This window comes from Vitis riparia, chromosome 8 (genome assembly GCF_004353265.1).
Source record: "Vitis riparia cultivar Riparia Gloire de Montpellier isolate 1030 chromosome 8, EGFV_Vit.rip_1.0, whole genome shotgun sequence".
Taxonomy (NCBI): domain Eukaryota; kingdom Viridiplantae; phylum Streptophyta; class Magnoliopsida; order Vitales; family Vitaceae; genus Vitis; species Vitis riparia.
This window is the reverse complement of record NC_048438.1, coordinates 4,590,303-4,614,542: the sequence shown is the minus strand read 5'-3', so window position 1 is coordinate 4,614,542 and position 24,240 is coordinate 4,590,303. Positions and strand designations below refer to the sequence as shown.

The following is a 24,240-nucleotide window of genomic DNA, read 5'->3' as shown; positions in this document are numbered from 1 at the left end:
ATTGTACAAATGAATAATTGACTTTAATTTTTGCACAAAGTTACAAAATAATATTATATTCTTCATTATGAGGGTATAAAATAGTATATTTATAACTAATTATATTTATATTAATTATAGTGCCAATTATTTTAACAAAATTAAATAAAAATATTTTTATATCAAATTAAAGACATCAATTATTTAATTTCATATATTACTATTTTTTATATATTGAAATCAATTAAAGTTAAATATTTTTATTAAACCATTCACATATTTTTCATAAATATAAAATCAAAATAATATAATATTTTTATTTAAAAAAATTAAAATTAAATATTTTAATCAAACAACATAGTTTTATATATATATAATTAAAGTTAAAGTCGTAGTCACTAACTACGATTTTAAAATTAAAGTTAAAATCGTAATTAGTGATGACTTTGACTATTTTTAAAAATAGTTAAAATTATAGTCATCAATTACGATTTTAAAATTAAAATTAGAATCATGGTTGATGACTATAATTTTGATTGTTTTTAAAAAATAAAATTATAATAATCAATTATGATTTTATGATATAAGAACTTATGTACAAGTGCATTAAATTGCACATTATTTTGAAAACACGTGTGCTTTACGAATTGTTTTTTTTTTAAATGTTCCATTTTGGGTCAAAACTAGGGTTGGAGTCCCTGCTTGTAAGAGGTCAATTGCATTGGGCAGCTGCCTCACTGCCCGACTGCCCCCTGCCCCAGGTGGCTCCTCTGATCGTGTAGTACCTTAAGAGCGGTCAAAGGCTGAAGCCACCCCCCTTCACTAAAATAAAATTTTGACTCCACAATAAGTTCAACAAAAGGACAAAAGCCATTGAATTTGACCTACGCCTGTACTAATCAAAATATATTTTCAAATAATTTCTTTTGTTAAGAAAATATTAAATAAAATAATGACTTTAATATTTTTTAAATCAGGAACTTTATATCAATGAACCTTTTTAGACTCGCATTTATCACACAAGTTCCAAAACATTTTCTAAGTCAATCCTGCTGATGTCATTTAAATTTTTTTTTTCCTCACAAGGTATTTTGATCTCCTATGTAATTAAAAAAAAAAATCTAGTTTAATATAAATATAAAAACAATAATACTTGTTTTTCAGAATTAGACATATGAAATATTGCATTTTCTTAGTTAATATTATTTTTAAAATATAAATTTGTAAAATTTTGTTTGATTTAAAACGTTTTATTAATATAAAAAATAATTTAAATTTTAATATTTAATATATATATATATATATATATATCTATATATATATATATATATTTTTTTTGAAAAATATTTCTTTGAAACACTTTTCCCTGAATTTATTTCAGAAAGGTAATTTGGAAAACATCGGGTGTGAGGCTGAGCTTTTCCCTCCATAATCAATTCGAAGAGGAGTGGTGGAGAATTGGTGTTTCAATCTAGTTGGGCCGCAGAGTTGATCATACAGATTTCTGGTCTTCTTGGACTTTTCACTTGCTTGTAGTCGACGCAACCTCACCACCAAGCCTCCGTGGCTGTCATCGCCTTAACTCACCTCCACCGACGATCGTTTTCACTGTATCAAGTCTGTTTGGTCTTTGCAACTCTCTTTGTGGGGTCGTTACTGGGTTAAAGTTTGTTGGGTTTTTTATTTAGTATTTTGCAAGAAAGGTGTGGTTTGTTGGTTGTGCTGCATTTTGTCTGAAGTGCGTTATGCCCAAGGAGACCCATTTTTTGGTGGTGTGCGCGGCCATGTGGGCGTGTCTGTTCTTTGATTGAGATCTGAACCTACGTGGTGGTGATTTTGGTATTTGAATGGTGGGTTGTGTTCAGATTGAAGGATAAGCAGCTGGATGATTTGCAGAAATGTTCTTGTGAGTTTAGTTTTGATATATTTCATGTTTTCTGGGATGTTATTTGTTTTAATAAATGCTTTTGCTTTGGATTCATATGGGAACGGATGAATTTTTTTCCTTCAGTCTTTATTTTTGGGTTGATTTTATCAAGTGGCTGTCAATTGATTTTACGGTTTATGTGATTAGAGATGTGAATTTTAGTGTTCATGGAGCTATGTAATGGTGGAGTTCCATAGTTTTGTCGATCCTTTATATGCGGGTTGGTGAATTTTGAAATTTGATTGGTTTTTTAGATGCTAAGCGAGCTCGAGAAGCAAGGAATAATTGTTGAGACCCTTTCGATGAGAGTAATTGATGTTTAGTTGATAAGATTAGCAGCTTTTATGTCTCATATGCTGCAGAAGATGAAATAACATGGCGGAAAATTTATAAATCAAGTTTCTTTCATGGGGTTTGCTAATCAAGTTTCCAGGAAACTTAAAAATGCTCTTTTTATATGGTAGGACATTTGGGTAAATGATCCACTTCATGGTGGAGATGCTGGAAAATGAAACAAAGTTCATTAATTATTATGATTCTTTTTTTTTTTTCTCGTCTTCCAAACAAACTGAACTTTAAGGTTGTTTCCTGTTTATCCCCCATGTGATGTGACAATTACTAAAAACGGTTGTTTATTTAATCATATTTGGTTGTTCTCAATGTCAGGGGTTTATACTAAAGCCGGTGTTTATATTAAAGTCAGCGTGTATTTCTGGCATTAATTTTTGAGAGGGTATCTGTGATTTTCTTGGGAATGCATAGATGGAGGGAAAACAAAATATCTCTCAGTACAGAGAGAGGATGGACAAGACTCTAGCTTCTCATGATCTGGTAAATGAGGAGGCACTTAAAGCCATTGTCAAGAATCAGCTTCTGCGTTCATCAGAGCATGACTTTAAAGGTCAGCTATTCCTCAATCTTTCCTGTTAATTTCTTTAAATTGCTATGGTTTCTGCTTTTATTTGTTCCTGATGTTGATATAAGTTACCAATTATTGTTTCCATGTGCCAAACATGCATTAATTCTAGATATTGTGTGTTGCGCAGGAGATTTTGATAATGTGTTAGAAAAAAGAACAAAGCAAGTATCAAATTTTCTTGAAATGTTGAGGAGCACTTCCAAAATTGATAAAGAGGGGTCAAAAACCAGCGAGCCACCAAATGCTGGATGGAAAGTATGCTATCAGCTATCTAACTAGAAGCATCTTCTCAGTCTTTTTTTTCCCATTTTGTTTTTCTGGTGCACCACTTTTCTTTATTGTGGCTTTTTATTCTTTACCCGAGGAAAAGATAAAAGCGATGTCTTGGTATACCAACGTCTATGTTTATAGTCTTTTTCTTTCATAGTTTTAAATTAAAAAGGAAAAAAAATGCTGATTTTGACACTATGTTGTGGATTTTGTCTTGAAATTTCCACCACTTCTGGTCTTCTGATGCCTGAAACAATTTTGATGTAATTTTAGAAGAATATACCCAATACATATGTATCTTTCTCTTTCTTCCTTTTTTTTTTTTTTTTCTGTTTTTATGGTCACTAATATAATTGAAGCTATACTATTACCTTTGGCAGTTAAAACAAGATAACAAAGAGTACCGTGTTATGTATAGAGAAGGACCCCAAGGCACTCCTTTTCATTCATTACTTGTTGAAGGCTATATAGATGGGGCTGTAGATGTTTGTAAGTTGCAGCAAAATACTGAAAATTTGAGCTTCATTGTACAATATGTAGCAAAAGATTAATTAAGGCTGTTAAATAAAGTTGATGCTTATATGTGGAAAGCTTTAAGATGAGTTCCATATTTATTGCAGGTTTATGTGTGTCATGGGAGGCATCCCTTTACAAGAAATGGTGAGAATTGTTTCCAGCAGTGTTCGTGCTTTCAGCTTACATATGTTATAAGTACCAAGATATGCTGTTGATGACATACTGCATACAACTTTCTCCTACATGAACCGATTATAAAATATTAAAAATGTGACATTCAATTGTTGAGAATATTATTTTCTGTGCAAGAAAAAATTTAATTCATGCATCTATGGTCATCAATTGCCTATATATTAATCATTAGGTTGGAACTGTTCATTTTGACTTTTCACTGTTAGTACTGGCACCCACAAAATCCTTCAAAAAGTTTCATGTTGTAGTTCAAGGTTTCTTTGAATTTATGAAGGATTTCCTGCTGTTAAGATTTTGAGTTTGTTCAACTGTGGGAACTTTACTTTCTCTAGGTTTCATTACCAATCCCTCATGCCCAACCGCTACAATGTACATACATCTAAGCTTGGAAATGAATGCTTTTGCTAGATTTTGGAGGTAGCCTCTATTCTCATTGAGGACAAGATGGAAGTGTCATGTGAGATGGATGTCTTTTCCTTCCACCTGGGTATTTATAGCTTTACTATTACACCTGTCTTTTTTATTAAGAAAAATGCTGGCTGACATGGTTTGTTCAGTTGCAATAATGATTAGTGATTCCATCAAGAAGGATGGTATAAGCTTTGAGAAAAAAATCCTCATGCATATGCAATCCTGCCTATTTATCAAATGAGAGATTCAAATAAAAAAGGACCTGAATTTTTGTTGTTAGGATCAATAATAAACTGCCATGATTTTACTGTCAATATAGGGATGGATAAGATTTTATTTTTCCTTCTTTTTTTTGTGCTCAAAAGTAATTTTTTTTCTATTTTTTTATTGTTCTTTCCCAGGTGGCCCCAGTTTACCATTCCAACTTTCAAAGTTGTCACTTCTAAATGTTTGCAAAAGATACGAGTTGGTGAACAGATATCTTTAGTCAGGTTTCTCCTGAATTTGTTAAATCTTCAGTCATTTTAGCCTATTAGTTATGCTCATTCACGGATGCTGATTTTTCTGTCTCTTTGGAAGAAAGGATGAAGCTTTCATGGCCACTATCAGCTAGAGAGGCTGTTGTACACTACTTTGAGGTTGAGTACTTTCAAGATGGTCTGATCATTGTGCTTCTGAACTCGGTAGTCACTTGGATGTGATTCTTCTCTTGATTGTAACTTATTTTCTATCTATTCTTCTGTCAGTTCAGAACATTAAATATGAATAACTGATTATAAAATTGGTTTCAGATCTCCGACTCAGAGAATTTTGATGAAAGCACTTATGGATTGACAGATGACGGGACACCGGAACTAAAGGATACGGTAAGGATTGATGTGGTTGGAGGTTTTGCTGTACAACAGGTGACCCCAGATAGAAGCTACTTTAGGTGAGTTGTCATAGTTAAATTGTTATAATTATTGAAAATGTCAGACGAATTTCAGGCTCATTGGATTTGGATAATGAGAATTCCAAGGGACAAAAAGAATTAAGGTGATTGTTCCAGGGCCTCATAAGACCCAGATGTTATTCCATTTGGGTATAAGCAATAAGAACAATTACTATAGAAAGGAGAAGCTTAAGAACTGAATAATAAACCTCGAATAATAAACCTCCATATTAAATGACTGGATATATATAATTTGTTTCATTGTTGAATCCCTCTCAAACTGAGTAGTAAATATTCAATAACATAGAACCATCAGAGTTTAAGGGTAGGATATATGAATGTGAATCATCTGAAATCCTATGATGGTTTAGCATAATATATTTAAGGTGTAGATGAAAACCAAAGTTAGAAGCAGTTTGAATAGCTTTTGAAGGGGTGCATATGAGACTGAATTTCTTGAAGTCATAAATTGAAGAGAAGCTGCAGTAATGATTTTGGGGAGGGAGGTGGGCCACATCCTATTATTTAATTCAGTTGCTGGATTTTGCAAAAATGCCCTGTTATTTGACTCGGTGCTAATTTTTCAATGAGTTCCTGTTTCTTACTTTTGCAAGATATAAGTCACTTTCTTATAGACATGAAAATTCAAAGTGAGTAGTTAAAGATTGACTGGTTCACCATTGGCATACATTTAGGTCAAATAGATTTTAATGTATGACCTGAGCACCATTAGCTGTATTTTATTAATAGGATTAAATCATTCATTTCTTTGATTAGATACGAACTAGATTTATGAGGACTCAACTAGGAATATTTAAGTCTTTTATACGCTATTTTAGTTTTTTTTTTTTTTTTGATAAATAAAGAATCAAATTGAATTAAAAAGAGCTACCAAAAGAGCGACCCAAGGTATACAAGGAACAAACCTTTTTTCGCCACCAAGGCTCAAACAGGATAAAAGGAAATGGAGCCTCAACAAGTGCCGAACCATTTCAAAAAAATTTAGTAAACGGGACAATCATCCATAAATAGCTTAGACTCAGACCAAAGAAAGCAAACAAAATCCCTTTTCAACTTTTGGAAAGAAAACACCTTGTTACCAAATGCAATTTTGTTCCTTGCCATCCAAACCATCTAGAACAAGCATAAAGGGCTTGCTCTCCAAACCTTCTTGTGCTTTTTGCCTACAAAAGAACCATGCCATCCCAATAGAGTCTTTCTAATCAACGAAGATAGCACCTAAGACACGCCAAAAAGCATAAAAACAACTTCCATAAAACCCTTGTTTTTTCACAATGGAGAAGCGGGTGATCTATGGATTCTTCATGCACAAGGCAAAAGTGACACCTATTTTCTAAAGAGCATCCTTGTCTCTAAACTTGATCCAAAGTTAGAACTTCACCCCACACTGCCTCCCACATAAAAACACTAACTCTAGGTTGGATCCAAGAAAGCCAAATTCCGCTCATTGGAAAAGACTCGTAATTGTCTAGTTCCAAAGTGTTGTAGGGGGATTTAACAATAAACTTGCCACTCTTTGTCATTTTTTTTTTTTTGATAACTGAGGAACCTTCCATGGCCAAACCATTAGGACTCTCCATGGGGACCCAAACCTTGAGGTGTTGACCGCCCTGCAACAACCAGCACCGGGTAAATTCAGGGTATCATCAATGACAAGATTCGAACCCAGGACCATGTGCCACTTAGTGGGACCACACTTCCCAATGTTTGCCTTCACCAACTAGGCTACCCTAGCGGGTTTGCCACTCTTTGTCATTGACCAAAGCAAAGTATCTTCCACAACCCTACACACTCTCTGTCCTTGCAAACATGCCAAAAATCTCTACAGGCAATCTACCTCTCAATCATTACAAGGTCTAGAGAAACAAGGATTCCAAACCCCCCCTCCCTTCAGCTGAATAATTCCAAACATCCTCCACCCACGCATTCTTGGAAATGGCTAAAGCAAATAAGAAAGGAAAAGACAGACGCACAACAAATTATCCCCACACCATTTATCCTTCCAAAAAAGCACCTTCAACCCATTAGCCACCAAAAAGAAATGCCTAGTTCTCCCAAAATCCTAATCCTTCCTTATCGCTTTTTACAACCCAACCCCATACCCCTCTCTCACTAGTATTGGAGTTTGGTTAAAAAAAATTTCTTATGGTCCTGGGTTAAAATATGTCAGACTATTACATATTTGACATCATTTTCTGGTTTAGGATTTGTTGATACCATAATCCCATTATGATATTGATTATAAACCCATAATATTGTAATGCTGCTACTAATTTCCAGTACTATGGAAGGAACTTATAAAATTTTACTCCAGGAATGATGATGTTATGGAGTACAGGAGTAAATACCATGTGCAGAAAGAACCCTCTATCATAAATTTCGTATGAAAAGAAGTACAAATCATGTTTGTCTGCATTGGTGTCTTATTTTAATATTTAATCCTGGAAAATATGCAATTGTTAGGTGTACAACAATGCAATTAACCCTACCATACATGAACTTATCATCAAATTCTGTGTCATAAAAGCTTTATGGCCCACAAGCACTTTGGAGCCACCAGCACAAAGTTATATATCTATCTAATATCTCAACAAGATGTTTGGGTGTTGATGCTTTCTTTTTGTTTTATTTCTTTGATTATATGGTGTTCTATGATTTATTTGTTTCCTTATAGCCTTTTGGCACCCCCTGTGTACTCCTAGTGTAGTAGGAGTGCAACCCCCTTTATTTTTTGATTGGCACTTGTCAATACCTTTTTTTTCTTTTGTTTTTTTTAAAAAAGGATACCTCAAAGACAAAGGGAAAAATCTCCATGGCTTTTTTCTCTTTCCATCCTAAAAAAAAGGTGATACCTTAACCTAGAATTCCACCCTTTGGGTAGAAGCTCCCCTTTAAGGTAGAAGCCCAAGCTTCTCCTTGCCCATGAGACATGAATAATTTCTGGTAGAGATGAGAGGAAAACCCAATTATATTTCTCCTCCAGAAATGAAGATATTGAACTACCTCCACCCTGCATGTCTCTCCTCTAAAATAAAGATGCTGAATTATGGGGATAATGATGAGCTCATGAAGGCCCCTCTTTCTTTCTAGCTTCATTGGTACCTCTCTCTCTCTCTCTCTTGCAGAGGTGTCACCTTCTGCCTCAATTTCCTCATTAAGACAATAATAGATGAGTTTTTTAATATCATCCTCAAGGATACCTTCTAGCTATAATATCTTGATGCTTCCTCAATGGTCAAAACTCACTTAGCCATTCTCTCTCTCTCTCTCTCTCTCATGCACGCTACTCTGGTGTCACCCTCTACCTCCTACACCTATCTAGAGAGTAAAAAGCTTATTTCTCCTTGATCAATGTATAGAATTGCAAAAGTGTGTTTTTTAGATCATCCTCAAAAGTACCTTTCAGGCATATACCATATTAGTGCTTAAACACCTCCCCTTTGAGGTTTCACTCTCCATTTCAAACCACTAAAGTAAGTGTTTTCTATATTTACATAATGTCAAAATACTCTATTTCTTGTGCATGCAGCTCATATTGGCTTGCTTAAGTTTCACCTTCCACCTTAGTTACCTTGTTGATATGGTTGAGCAATGCCTTAATCATCTTTTAATCAATCTCTAGTCAAGAGAAACTCGTACTTAAAGGTATCTCTAAGCGTAACACCTTGATACTTAAATTCTCTCTCAGTCCCTCTCTCTCATGTTCTTGCATGCTTGCTCCTTCAAGTTCTACCCTCCAAGTCAATATGCCCTATTGAGATTCCTCAAAAATTACTTTAAAAATTTTTTAAAATTGAGATGATAAAATTTTTTTACTACCTTAATATTTTTAAACATTCTTTAAAAACCATTATCTTTTTAATGTAACCCTCTAAGAGTTTTTGCATTTATATAGAAGTTACTCTATTTTCTGTTTTTAAAAATAGAAAACATGAAGTGTATCCAAATGGACACTAAGTGTTTGTTTCTTAGATCATCCCAAAGTACTCTCTAGGCATAGCATTTTGATGCTCATGTTTCTATTTCAATTAGGACCAGGACTCAAGAAGCCCTATAGATACCTCAATGATGAGTTTGGCATCTTACTTGATATTTGTTTAATGATTTTGGTTTAATAGTTTCAAGGTGGGAACAGGTTGGCATATGACGAAACTGTGTTATTCAGTTTGATAGGAGAGGAGGCTATTAGAGAGTCCCAGGAAAACGTATCTATATTAGTGTGTCTATATTAGCATGTTTCACACCTTGCAGACAACCTTCACTCTCCTCCATAGCTCACCTCAAGCTTGGATGCTTCACCATCAACATGACATGGCTGTCATACTTCCTCACTAGGCCTTTGAATCTTGGGTTCAATATTGATATCAACTTATTCCAGATCAAAAGGATGTCTCATAGTTTCTTCCCATGTCTGGAAATTTTCAATAAAACCTAGTCAAACTTCATCACTCTTCAAGAAACTGAACTATGAAGAAATCTCAATTTTCACAGTTTCACTGAACTTTTCAGTTTAGCATGTCATACATAGGATGCACTTGAAATATCCATCCTAGGTATGGTACTGGTATAATTAATTCAAATTTGAGTTGGGTTTATACTGCTGCAGATTCAAACTGATATCAACCCATTTCTACGGAGTGGATATGGGATGCATCCCATAGACAAGATGCATGTTTAGAGCTGAAATGAATTTATGTCAATAAGAATGATCTGGTCAACTTGACACATGTAATGAATTTTTATAACAAGTGATATGTTTAAAGTCATTTTGATTTACTTTTAATTTGTGTGTTTATTGTTGGAATCTGGATACAAAGATTAGAACTGGCTGAATTGCTATTCATTTTGGTGGTTGGGTAGCTAGATCCTGTGGGAGATTTTTTGAATAAATTTATTGTGCATGCATTCATCTTTTGGGGTGCTGGCTTTTTGTTAGCACTCTGCCTTGTGCATGCAATACCAAGGCCTTATGGAGGGCACTTTGACTCTGTGAGTTGCCTATGATTTCGGCAAGGTGAATGACCAAGGCAGATAGGACTTGCATATGGCTTCTGGCTAGCTAGGAGATGAGCACATGCTGCTGGCATGCATGGGCAGCAAGTGACATGAGCAGCAGATGGCTCACACTGTTGGCACTCATGGGCACTGTTGGTACTCATGGGTAGCAGATGGCTCACATTGCTGGCACCAATGTTTTAAAAACCAGACCGGACCGGCCGGTCCGACCGGTCGAACCGTCGACCGGTGACCTTTCTGGTTCGGTCCAGCCCAATGAACCGTTCTATGGTCAAACCGGTATTGAACCGGTCAAACCGCCGGTTGAACCGCCCAACCGGTCAAACCGTCCGATTTTTTATGAACCGGCCAAGCTTTTTTTTTTCCTATTCTACAAATATTTGTTACTATTAAGAGGCCCATTAACGATTGAGCCCATTCCAGGCCCAATACTTTTAAAACTTAACTAATTATAAACCCATATTTGGTCCAAGCCACTAAACCCAATCCAATAATAATATAGCTAATAAAACTTTCCCTTGGGCCCTGCCTTCAAGCCCAATTTGCTGGCTTGCTTAACTTACAACGTATGTTGCAAGGTATCTATTTATAGACCACTTGAAGCACATGGACTTCATGTGCTTCCGATGTGGGACTGGGAATAGTACTAACATGGCCTCTTTGAGGGCTGTCCGCATGAGGGCTGGACGTTTGAACATTGAGCATTGCAATGTTGTTAAAATATATATATATAATAAGACTTAAGATTAATGTTTTTATTTCAAATTTTTATCATATAAAATCCGTAAAGAAATGTAAATATTTAAATTCCTGTTTATTTTTGTAATAATAATTATAATATAAACTAATTAATAGAATAATTTTAAAACAATAAAATACAAAAAAAAAGATAAAATTAAATATTATAAATTTTTTCATCTTAAATATATCTTCATTCTTAAATATTACATATTTCTATTTAATAAAATTTAAAATATTAAACTTTATCATTTAATTTAATATACCAAATATACAAACCAAACATTATTAAAATTTATAATTTTTATAATTATTTTTAATTTTATATAATATATAAATTATATATTTATTACATCACCGGTTCAACCGGTTCAACCGCCGGTCCGACCAGTGAACCGTGAACCGGTAATTTTTCCGGTTCGATGACCGGTCCGGTTTTGAAAACATTGGTTGGCACGCATGGGCAAGTAGGAAGCCATGCCCAACCAAGGGCATGTGCAAGGGCCTCAAACGTGGGCAAGGGGTGGTAGTGACCCTTGTCAAGCAAGCACACACACATGAGCATTTAAGCCATGGTGTGTGATGCAACCCACGGGCGCAAGTGTGGGCACGAAATAAGCATTGGTTGGTTGCCTCAGCTAGAACATGATCTAGAGATGGTGATGCACATGAGAATGCTTGGCACGCCTAAGGGTCAACAGAGAGCAATGGGAGCCAAGGGCAAGCTTGGCTCAAAGGAATGCTGCTAAGTGTGCGAGTAAGAGAGGGCTTGGTACACACAATCTGCCTAGAGACACTTACTACAACCCTATATAAGATGCAAAGAGCAGTCTTATATAGTGCAGGGTTGGTGCTTGGATGGCTGAGGTGTGGACCGAGTCTTAAGGAGGGACACCTGGCCTAAAGACTTGAGTCATGCATACTTGAGAGCATCTGGGCTAAGTTTGCACACCTAGCAACACATGGGCCAAGTCATGGGGCAAGCACTTGGCAGAGGCATGACAAAGTCGAGATGGGCACTTGGCTCGGGCTGATCAGATCTCTCTACCACACAAGCAAGTGGAGCAACCCAATATCGGATGTGTATAGTGGGGTGTGTTGAGCTTGGACACATGGCAACAACTAGAATGGGAGAAAACAATTTCAAAGGGCTGAAGCAGTTGGATGGAAGACTTTTGAAATTGTAAACCCGTTTGTGTAGGATTGTTCCTTGATAGGTGGTTCCACTAGCCTATATAAAGAGGGCTGGAGACCCTTCTGAAGGCATTGAACTCACCAAGCAGAACTGTGGGAGTCTTAGCTGAAAGTTGCTTTGTATTTTTATAAAGAGAGTAATATACAAGTTGGGGAGTTTTAGCCCTGTAATCTGGTGTGCTTTGTTGGTTTCCTTTGTCCCTAATCTCGTGTATCCTCATTTTGGCTGGCTTAGAGGGCTTCTAAGCACTGTACAGACGCGAAAATTTGAAGGAAGAAAAGTCGTCTATGACACTTTTCCATCATTAGCTTGTCCCATTTCACCATTAAAAGCCATGTTCCAGGTTACATGTAGTAACCCTGCAACAATAAAGGCCTGGATGATAGTATCACATTAAATTTTTTACCCTGGGTAACTACACTGGTTTTGTGGCCCAGAGACATTAGCTGCCTCCCCATTAGGAGGGATCCCTGGATCAAGCTTTATATCTTGTTTGCATACTATTCAATCTGTGTTGTCCCCCCTGATTATACACCTTCCAACACTGACAACATGTGCAGGACAATAGCAAATATGGATATAAAGCTGGACTTTGTTCCTCCATCACTAATTAACTTTATTTCAAGGCAGCTCGTGGGCAGTGGTTTCAGGCTCTATCAAAAGGTTAATCTTCTGTTCTTGATAGTTTGTTTCTTTAGCAATTAGTTTGTAATTTGGTTCTTTTTATTGCCTGCCTGCCTGGTATGCTAATGATGGAACCAACATATTTCAACTTTTTCAATAAAACTGGTGGGTCTCTAAAGATTATCCAACTCATTAGTTCTTCAATCAAATGCATCTAGACAATTAATTAGTGGGATTTGGGCACATTTTAACTGGCAGCCACCAAAATGGATGGCCTTGATTTGATGTCATACATCTGCTGGCCCCTGGTGAAGAAATAATATCCTTGCATTTCATTTAAATGTTACCTTCTTTATTATCTTCATTTACATTTTCAAATCCTTGGAATATTGCAGATAGTTTCTTCTGCATCTGAAGGCAATGAAGATTTCCATGAGGCTTTGGGGGAACCACTATATACTCGAATACGTGAAGCTCTGTGTTCAAATGCAAAACCAACAGAAGCCCTGGGACTGGAAGAACTCAAGATTGATGATGCATGCACTCATGCAGAGGAGTATCTGGTTGAAACTGTTCAAGCAGATGTGAAGGATATCAATCAGAGGATTCTCAGAGATGATCCTGCAGCTGAGTCTCCATCAGAGTCTTCCCCAGTTGCAGAAGAGAAAACTTTTTGTGAGATTCAGGAAGAAGAGACTGAAGAAGGGGGGCACTTGAAGGGGGATAACAAGGGAGTAGATCCACCTCCAATTAGTCCAGGTGTAATGAAGGATTGCAATGGAATAGATCTTGCTCCAAAAGATCAAATGGCAGAGAAATGTCCTGTAAATGATAAGGGTGTTTGTGTCAGTCCTAAGGTGGAAGAAGCTCTAGGAACATTGGAGGAGATCATTTCTGTGATTCGGGGATTTGGGCATGATACCCAATCCAAATTCTTGTCTATCTTTGCTAATGAAGGTTCAAATTTGGAGAAGGATGCCTTAAAGAGGACAATATCGTCAGCTGATGGTAGAGTTCATTCAAATGGTGAGGTCTGTGTTAAGCCATCTGAAAACGGAACTGTGGAGAGGACCTCGGTTGAACCTAGGAACAGTCCTGGCACTCAGAACTCCAGGTAATCTCTACTATTATTAAGAGTTAGGATAACCCTGAGGGGTAACTCAGTTGGTCCGGCCTTGGGTTTGCTCCCCAATGGTCACCAGTTCGAGTCCCCTCAGAGCAACTGGAGGTTTACCCAGTTGTTAACTTTAGGGTCCTGTGGGATTGGTCGAGGTAAGCGTAAGCTGGCCCAGACACCCACGGTTATATATATATATATTAAGAGTCAGGATAACCAAAGGATCTAAATAACCAGTGCCTGCAAATAATGAATTTAACGGGACCTAAATAACTAACTCATTATGATTTTGATGATGATCATCATAAAAATGAAACCAATGGGCAGGTACCACACAGTGAAATTCCTTTCCTTCCAAAATTAAATTGTAGAAATTTCGTACTTCTATCATCTACCAAGATCATGCTAGAAATTAGTTGCCAAGTGTATTTTTTTTCTGATGACTAGAATGTACTATGCTAGTGTCATCAATTTAGGCTCTGAAATAATTTCTATTCACAGATCAATGTGTTTATATGAAGAGGTTGGAATTTCAGTACTAGTTGAGATTAAATCTCTGTATGTGTAGTTTCATAATGAATTTTTTCTAGTTCAAAGCCCATATGCTCACATGTAAGTAGAGTGACCCATACACCACCCACATCAAAGGCCCCTAGCTTCCTGTTTTCAAATGATTTTGCATGTTCCCAGCCTCCTTTGTTAGTTACAAAAGGCTATTCTAATTAGAAAAATCTGAACAGAAAATGTGCTAGTCTTGGAAGTCAAACAGAGTTGAAAAATAATTCCGTTACATAGATTAGTCAGAATTTTCTTTTCTGGGAAACATGCTTCCTTGCAATTTTGAGAGTTTTTGTTATAGTTATTCCTTGGTTAGTAAGTGCAAGCCAAAGCTAAATCTGTGTAATTTTAGCTAAGATTCTTTTCAATGAGAAGAGTCACCAACATGAACCGCTTGAATCCATTATGATCTGTGTTTACATGTGCTTTACAGGTATACAGGATCCAATTCTCAGTCAAGGGAAGTAAATCATAACAGGATCGCACCAGCATCACCAGAACAAAATCTCTTGAGTCCTTGTGAGACTCAACAGGTTGCTTTGCATCTTTCCAGAAATGAGGTAATGGAAAGACCCATGTTGAAAACTAGTGATAATTCTGAGGCAAATGTTAGTGTAGATGAAGGGCAGAAGTTGAACCGGCAGAAAAAGCGTGGGTTCTGTTGCTTCAACTTCATTTCTGGTTGATGACTTCAGAGAGAAGGTTGGGGTGGTAGAAAAACATATGCTCTGTTGCCTACACAGGGCTTCATCCCCATCGGATTTTGTGAAATTAAAGGGTCTTGCTGTCTACTTGTAGTATTAAACCTTGATTCATTTCTTTTCATACATACATATATACATATTTTCAATAAAGATGTACCGATAAGTAAAAAAATACATACATTTTGATTGTTTACGTACCAAGTGAAAGCCATGTTAGAATGGATTCTATGGAAATGGTTGTTTGTTGTTATAGTGATAAACATAGAAGAGTTGAGGGAAGAAATTCAGAAGTGAATGAAGTTAAAGAATTTTGAGCAATTTTTATCCATTTATAGGGTTACAATTATAATGATTATAATAAATGTTTTTACGATGACGGTTAAAGTTACTTAAATATCTGAAGGTTTAATAGGAAAAACTGATGATATTCACAAATAATTGTATACAGTCGTAACACTTACTCTTGGATGATAGCCATTCTTTTAATCTACTTTATTAAAACTTTACTAAGAAAAACTTTAATGAAGGGAAAAGAGTAATATTTTTTCAATGAGTTTGATTGTTAGGATAACCACATTGAAATCTTGTTGGTAAAACCTAATGAGATAAAATGTTGACGAAGGAAAAAAGAGTATTACCCTCTTTATGTAATGATTATATAGTCTCTAGTAGCTCAAAATATACATTCGAACTTTGTTGAAGAATGCAAATCTCTAATAGAGATAGGATTAGCCTTTTTAGAAATTAGTTAGAAGTTTATTTTTGTAATTAAAGCCACAGTCAATTATTTGGATAGGATTTGTTCGATAGTTTCCTATTTCTTTATACTTTTCTTATTTTTATAGATTTTGTAGACTTGTATATATGAAGGATTTTTTTCTCCTCTTTTCCCTATGAATGAATATATATGACTAGGTAAAAACCCATCAATTTCTTCATGGTGTCAGAGTTGACTTCTAATCACTAGGAATAATGGTCAAAAGAACATGACAAGTGCTTCCAATGGTAACAACTTGAAGGAGGCTTAAGGAAAACCGATCTGTCATTAGAATTTTGTGATCAATTGCCATGATCACTCTTCTTAGCCAATTACCTCTCACAAACTCAATAGAGAAAATTATCTTCAATGGTTTCAATCTATCAAACTCCTCATTTGTGAGTGCAGAGAAATCGAGTACCTTACTGGAGCAACATTGTGACCACAAAAATGAGTGGTTCTCATTGAGATGTGGAAAGCAAAGAATGTCATGATTATGTCAAGGTTGATCAACTCCATGGAAGCCAATATTAGTAAGACATACATGTTCGTGCCCATTGTTAGAGAGATTGAGAGGTTGCTATGGAGACCTACTTCGACCTTAGTAACTTGGCTCAAGTCTACAAGAGAGCCACATAGATCTGAAATACCAAGCAAATTAATATGAGTGTAATTTAGTACTACAATACATTAAAAAACTCTTCGACAAGAACTTGATTTGTTCTATGACTACGAATGGCATTATGCATAAGACAATGTAATGTTTCAAAAGATTACTGAGAAAGATAAAGTCTTTACATTCCTAATGAATTAGATAAGGTTCGTCATGAAATTTTTAGTCGTGAAATTATGCCATCAACTCATAAAGTATTCTTAGAAGTTTGAAGAGAAGGAAAGTGTAGAAATGCGATGATATATAGGCAAGGAGATTTCATTAACTCAAATAGAATCTAATACCTCTACACTTAACACTAATCCAGCTACAAAAATAGTAAGCCTTCCTCTTTTTTCAGTGATCCAAAATTCAAAAGGATCAATGGAAAACTACCACACATGAAAAGCAATTATGCTAAGTATGGGAGTTGTTTTTATTCAAGCTTCTATTAAGGACTAATCTTAGGATAGCAATTTGGTTTCCCTCACTAAGAACCAATATTAAGTCACCGAGGGTTCAGGTTTTTGGCATTTTCATCATCATCTTCCAAAGAGAGATTAAGAGAAACTCTAGCCACCCTCAAGAAAGAAAGTGAAACCCACCCCTCTTTTGTGTTAGGATCTATGAAGGGAGAGATTGAGTGAAAGACTCTTAGGTAGATGAGTTATACGACACCCATGACATCTTCTTTACATTGGATTTGATTTGAGAATATCTAGATTGCAGGTATGTAACTACATCTCTAGATCTGGGTTTTAATATTGTTTTTATAGTCGTTGTTTTCCATTGCATTTAGATCTAGAGAGCTTAGGGATAGATGACATGCACCCTATGAGATCCAAGGCCAAGAAACGAAGTAATTCAGGGTCCTAGCATGATGATCACATTAGATTATGTTGGGTATATCTTCTTAAGAACAAATTTGATTATGAAAAAACTTTTAAAAACTTCTCGTCAATGGTCAAAACTCAATTTCACTCAAATTCAAATATTCTGAATTGACAATGGTAAGGAGTACTTCAAAAACATTCGCAGCAGGGTCTACTCCGACCGTTTTAGCTCTGATAAATTCCATTCTTATAGTGTCAGATCCCACTGAGTGTATCCCTAATACTCGTGTTGTTGCATTCGACCATATTAACTCAGGTAATCAACTCAACTCTTGTGAATTTTTCTATGATAAAAGTTGATGTTGATATTGATACAGCTAAAGACGCTGAGGTGAATTTGGATTCCATTGACACACTTGTAGTTCCGATGCAGACCATTCCTATTATTTTTGTTCCTGAGGATCCTGCTAAGTGGAGCATTGATGTTGTTAACTTGTTATAGATGAACGGGTTCATACTCAGGAGGGCATGGGAGTAGCCTACATACAGATTGCTAGCTCTATTATTCTACCCTCGGAGGATGCTCGAGATGTTCTTCCCTCCTCAGATCAGTTACCTCTTTCAGATGATGACCTACCTATTCTACAATTCTTTCGTACTACTACTCATCAACCTCTGGACATCATTACGGTTGACAGTGATGACTCCAACGCTATGTCAGTAGTTCCAGAGTCAACTCTATCTATGAGAGTCGAGGCTGAGGTTCATGATGATGAGCATTTTGATACCGATGTAAGGGCTACTATTGGGGAATTACTGGGTGAGGAGACTATGCCTCAAGAGATGACACATACTGCTATTGATGAGGAGTCCACCTGTGGAAATCACCTATAAAATTAATTAAAAAATATTTCTAAAAGATTTATGAAAGTTCTTAAAATATTATATATTCAACCTTCATTTTTTTAATTTTATAGTTTGGGCTGCTCAACCAATCAACATGGGTCCTTAGCTCAGTGGTAGAGCATTTGACTGCAGATCAAGAGGTCACCGGTTCGAACCCGGTAGGGCCCTCTATACGTTTGAATTTTTTAATTTTTAATTTTATTTTCCTTAAGTTGGGTCCTTTACTCTTTCATATTTACTTATCAGTCCTTTACTCTTTCATATTTGCTTATAAGTTGTCACCCACTTTGACGTAAAAGCTTTCAACCAACTTGGTAAGAATTTCACCAATTTTTAATTTCTATATATCAAATGTAACCAAAAAAAAAAAAAAAATATTAATATACTTTTATATTTTAAAAATATAAGAGTCTATTACGCAGTATGATTTACAACCATTTTCTGTTGTTAAAAATAGAAAATTGTTCTAAAAATTTATAATATTATTTTATGGAAATAGTTTTTAAAAAATAAAAAAATTAAGAAAACAAATAGAATTTGTTTAGACTTATTTTTAAAAATAAAATCAAAATATAAAAAGATAAAAATGTTAATTTTAAATAGAAACATAAGAAACAAATAAAATATAACATGATTTCTTTCTTCTTTCCTTCTCTCTATCAATTAATACAAAAAAATCTTTAAATATGATATCTCTTTGAATTACAAGTATTTATTTTTTAAAATTTTCTTCTAATTTCTCAAAAAAAAAATTATTAATAAAATATATTCTAAATCAAGAAACACTTGCTATATAGGATTTACCAATTTTCAAAAATAGTGTGAAATTTAAAAACTAAATGAAATTATTCAATAAAAAAAGTCTCAAAACTCAAAACTGATCAATATTATTAAGTAAATAAAATTTTAATTAAGATTGATTCCATGCATTGAATTCATTCAGGAGTTTAATAATTTTGAAATTAATTTAAAAGTCAAATATTGACTCAATTAATATTAAACATTTATGGATAAAAACTGTCCAAAATAACTTTCTTGTTTCCCTTTTTCATATAATTATAGTTTTTCAAACTTCAAATCATGGATCATTACTAATAAGTTTATTCATTTTGATTACATTTGGTTGACAAGCTACGACAGGATAGGATATGATATGATTTCTGATGATATATGATATCATAGGATATACATAATTTAAGGACATACAATTTTGAGATAGTACATTCAATAAGATATGTTATATTATATTATATTATATTTATATTTAATTTGTGAAATAAATAAAATAATAATATAAAATATATATTATTTTCATTGTTTTAAATGAAAATAATATATATTTTATATTATTATTTTATTTTCATTGTTTTAAATAAAAATTACATCTTATTCCAATATTTTCTATTTAAAAAAATAAAATTTCTCTTATATTTACCAATCTTCATTATTAAAACATTTAAACTTTATAAATAAAAAATTTATATTATGTTATTCAATATATAACAATAATTTATATCATATATTAATTTTATTTTATAATTTTATAATTTTTTTATTTTTAAACATAAATTTAATTTATAGTAAAAAAAATTTCAAAATGTGTTTATAAAAAGATAAAAACTTGATTAAAAAATAAATAAATTTATAATACATGAGGTATGCATAAAGATTAACATATCATACATGTGACTTAATCATGATTTTTTTATAATTCTAATGGATTGTTTCATGTTTTTACCTTTATGCTATTAATTTTTATATATTTTAAATTATTTAAAAACATTTATTAATTGTAAAATAATTGTCTTAAAACGCCTACGCCTCAATGCTTCAAGGCTTACACCTTGCCTCACAGACACAAAAATGTCTCGTTTTACACTTTCACATTTAAAAACTTTGGATAAATGATATTTATGTTAAAAATTGGTTACTTTTCAAGAAAAAAAAATATAGAAAATGTTAAATTCACAATTTAGAGATTATTTCATCATTTTAACCAAATATTTCATTTCTTGACCCCAGTTGTGTTTAGGTAAAATTCTTTTATTTTTTGTTTGATTTTTTTTTTTTTTTTTGTTAGGTTTTATTTTATTGGGAGAAACTATCGATTAAAAAAAAACCCAAAAGAGTCATTTTCATGGAAAGTGTATTTTAATGCACTAGAACAATGTCTACCTCGAAAATATCTTTATATGTGTTTTGGTCTTAAAGTAACTTTGTTTTAGTTTTTAAATAACACTATTTTGCCCTTGTATGTGTACATATGTTATCATCCATACCGGCTTAACTCACACTAAGATGATACATTATTGAACTAACAAAGGTATTTTAAGCCTAAAATAGTGTTACTTTAAGACCAAAACATATGTAAGGACATTTTTGGGTAATGTGAGCTAGACACTATTCCAATGCATGAAATGAGAATTATTTTTCCCAAAATGCACTCTCCATACAAATGACTTTTTTAGGGTCTCTTTTTATCTATATTTTGTAAATTAGCATGTTTACATAATTCCCTTCATGAAATTAAATATTAAATAAATTGTAAATAGGTGAGTCATTGGGTTAGGATTAGATGGTCACAAACTCCCCATATTCGACAAGCCCTCCACGGGCCATCCACTTGGGCTATCATAGTGGCCCAAAGTAATAGATAGAATAATCCAATACCTTATATTTAAAACTTTATATTATTTTTTATATGCCACTAATTAATAAAATTTATTTTAAGTCATAATAAACAAATGTAATATTGTTAGGATATTAATACCCAAAATTGTAGTCAACATTCATCTTTTAGATGCATACTGCTATCATTTTATCAAGTCTCAAATCAAATTCAGAAAACAATAACAATAACAACATACATTCAAGTCTCTCAGGCAAAGACAAAGGACAAAACAATAACAACATACACACAATGAAATTGGTATTCAAAATTAGTAAAGCAATAACAATGACAAACGATCGAGCAAAGAATCCGTTTAGTTGCTAGTAGTAACTCTCATACATACCATTAAAATTGAAAGAAAATTTCCATCGACTGGTAGTAATATAGATGAACCAATTTCCCAAAAAATCTAATGACAACACAATTCCTGGAAAGTAAAATAAAATAAAATAAAATAAAATAATAATAATAATAATAATAATAATAATAATAGTTTTTTCTCTAAATACAAGCATATCTTTAACCAAAACAAATTTATCCTATATTTCATTCTACCGAAAATGAAGCAAAATACAAAAAACCCCAAAATAAAACACTTGAAACCATAAGATGTTCGCACCATCCAAACAAACCCGTAAATAAAAACTCACCTATGATTGATTAATTAGAAAACACGTATAAGAGGAAAAACTCCAGTTCCGTTTCGAGAAACCTTAACAAAATTCCAACTTTGATGATGCAACAACAAGATATGTCTCCTGTTTGGTTTACTTCAAGGTATTGGGAAGATGGGCATCAACTTCGATTACTCAAGACGTTAAGAGACAAACAGGTTCGACTAATCAGGATGTTAAGAGACAAATAGAGAAGTCTGAGAATCTGGGAAGATGGGTATTAGTTCGGTTTGTTGGACGTGAAGCTTTTGGTCGATTCAGATTTCAAATGACTTTATGAAATGACAAGTTTTTGAGATTCCGACTTAGGGAAAATCTCAGATTTGGTTGCTAACTATTGAGAAACAAATATTGTTGCAAATATTGTTTTAGTTTCAATGAAGAATTTCCCACACCTTTTACTGAGAGAAACTCTACGTTATATAGAGAGTAATTGAGAGGCTAGTTTAGGAAACATATATACGGTAAGACTAAATCTATGCTACTGTTACAATATACAACTATATGATTCAAATTTAGAAACAACACCAAATATAGAATTGAATGACAAAATATTTAGCTTGATTTTAAGCTAGGCATGCACTGTTTTGGTTTGAGCAGGATCTACGCATGCTTCCCTTATACGCCCCTGCAAGATAGGGCTTCCATCGGTAAGGCCAATCTTATTGTGTAACAATTCTGTGCGTTGTTTGGACAATGACTTTGTTAACAGATCAGCTAGTTGGTCTTAAGCATGTACATGGATGACTTGGATGTTTCCTTTTTGTACTAAGTCACGCACAAAGTGAAGATCGATTTGAATGTGTTTCATGCGTGAATGATTGATCGGGTTAAAATTGAGATGTGTGGCTCAAAGATTATCACATAATAGCTGGGGAGATTCTTTGACTGGAAATGCTAGTTCTTTGAAGAGAGTGGACAACCACATTGTCTCGAAAGTCGTAGTTGCTAGTGCCCAGTATTCAGCTTCTGTTGAGGATCTTGCAACAACTTTTTGTTTCTTTGAGCTCCAAGAAATGGGGTTAGATCTCAAAAAAACTAATAAAAGCAGAGGTAGATATGCGACCCTCCACATTTCCAGCCCAATTCGCATCTGAGTATGTTCTTAATACTGGAGTTCCAACTTTGTTGATTTGAATACCATAAAAAAATGGTTTGTTTTAAGTATCGAAAGAGCCGTTTGGTTGTTGTCTAGTGATTTGTAGTCGGCTTATGCATAAATTGTGAGAGTTTGTTGACTGCAAATGAGATATCTGGACATGTCAAAGAAAGGTATCGAAGGCTGCCAATGATTCTACAGAACTTCGACCTATCCACAATAGCAGTGCCATCAACTAGTTGAAAAGATTGAGTGGTAGAGAGAGGTGTTGAGACATCTTTTGCACTACTCATACAGACGTGGTCTAAAAGTTCACGAACATATTTATGTTGTGAGAGGAATAATCCCGCCCAAGTAGGAATGACTTCAATTCCTAAGAAAAAATGAAGAAAACCCATATCCTTGAAAGAAAACATGTCACCTAGTTGCTTAATAATGGTGGCCATAAGTGTGGAATTATTCCCTATAATGACAAGATCATCAACATAAACCAGTAAATAACAAAAATTGGAACTGTAAATGAAGAGAGAGGAATCCGCTTTGGGATTGTGAAAACCCAACTGAAGAATGACATTTTTTAGTGCTGTGTACTAAGCCCGTAGGGCTTGTTTAAGCCCATAGATGACCTTTTTTAACTTTCAAACATGATTAGGTTTGGGCAAATCTTTGAACCCTAGGGGTTGTCCCATAAACACAGTCTCAGATAATTCACCATTTAGAAAAGCATTGTTGATATCCAATTACCTCAAAACCCATCCATTCATGACTGCAATAGATTGGACAACTTTAATAGTTGTTGGTTTGATGACAAGGCTAAAAGTTTCTTTGTAATCAACACTAGAACGTTGATTATAACCCTTAGCAACTAGACGGGCTTTGAATCTGTCCACTGACCCATCAACTTTTCTTTTTACTGGAAATACCCACTTACAACCCACAAATTTATAGTTTGAAAGTGGTAAAACTAGATCCCAAGTCCCATGTTTCATTAGAGCAGTAAACTCATTAGACATGGCCTTATGCTAGTGAGGTTGACAAATGGTTTGGCTCACACCGGTTGGTTCAATGGTCGAGGGAAGATGATATTTGGACACGGTGTGGAGTTGTTTGGGTTTGAAGATTTGGTTCATTGATCTTGTGGTCATGGTATGAGTGTGTTGGGGAGGATTATTGGTTTCGGTAGGGGTTGGAAGATTGGGAGTATTAGCTAGACCTAGATACTAATCATGAGAAGAATCATGAGATTGTGATTGCAAATTTAAAGAAGAACCAGTCTGATTGTTATGTAAAGGAAAATTTGAGTGGGTAGGGTTGTGATCTAGGGTTTGCAAGCAATCATGAAGGAAATGAGCAGAGGGTCCGAAATTACCTGAGGATGACGCAACAATGGCAGGCCGACCTTCTAGAGACAGCAATGAGGTTAGTGCGTCGGACAGTTGTGATGGAGACACGACAGCCTGCTGAGCATCGAAGAAGAAAAGAGGAAAAGAGTTGTGAGATTCTCGAGTGGGTTGGGTTGTCACGGAAGAC

At 34.4% G+C, this 24,240-nt stretch overlaps 1 protein-coding gene and 1 non-coding gene across 4 annotated transcripts; both read left to right on the top strand.

Annotated features, from left to right (window-relative positions):
* The first annotated feature begins 1,406 nt into the window (after positions 1-1,406).
* Positions 1,407-15,370, top strand: LOC117920250. 3 transcript variants are annotated; one of them, XM_034837678.1, is made up of 11 exons: positions 1,407-1,885; positions 2,669-2,807; positions 2,953-3,080; positions 3,476-3,584; positions 3,716-3,755; positions 4,616-4,705; positions 4,798-4,897; positions 5,006-5,145; positions 12,676-12,778; positions 13,135-13,853; positions 14,848-15,370. In XM_034837678.1, the coding sequence occupies exons 1-11, from the start codon at positions 1,865-1,867 to the stop codon at positions 15,098-15,100; spliced, it is 1,842 nt and encodes a 613-aa protein (XP_034693569.1). In that variant the 5' UTR covers positions 1,407-1,864; the 3' UTR covers positions 15,101-15,370. The 3 variants fall into 3 exon arrangements, with proteins under 3 accessions (XP_034693569.1, XP_034693570.1, XP_034693571.1); XM_034837679.1 differs by having other exon boundaries at positions 2,573-2,807; XM_034837680.1 differs by lacking the exons at positions 1,407-1,885; positions 2,669-2,807; positions 3,476-3,584 and having other exon boundaries at positions 3,002-3,080.
* A 2,992-nt stretch (positions 15,371-18,362) lies between these two features.
* Positions 18,363-18,434, top strand: TRNAC-GCA. Its single transcript has one exon. It is a non-coding gene; the product is annotated as a tRNA-Cys (tRNA).
* Positions 18,435-24,240: the final 5,806 nt, after the last annotated feature.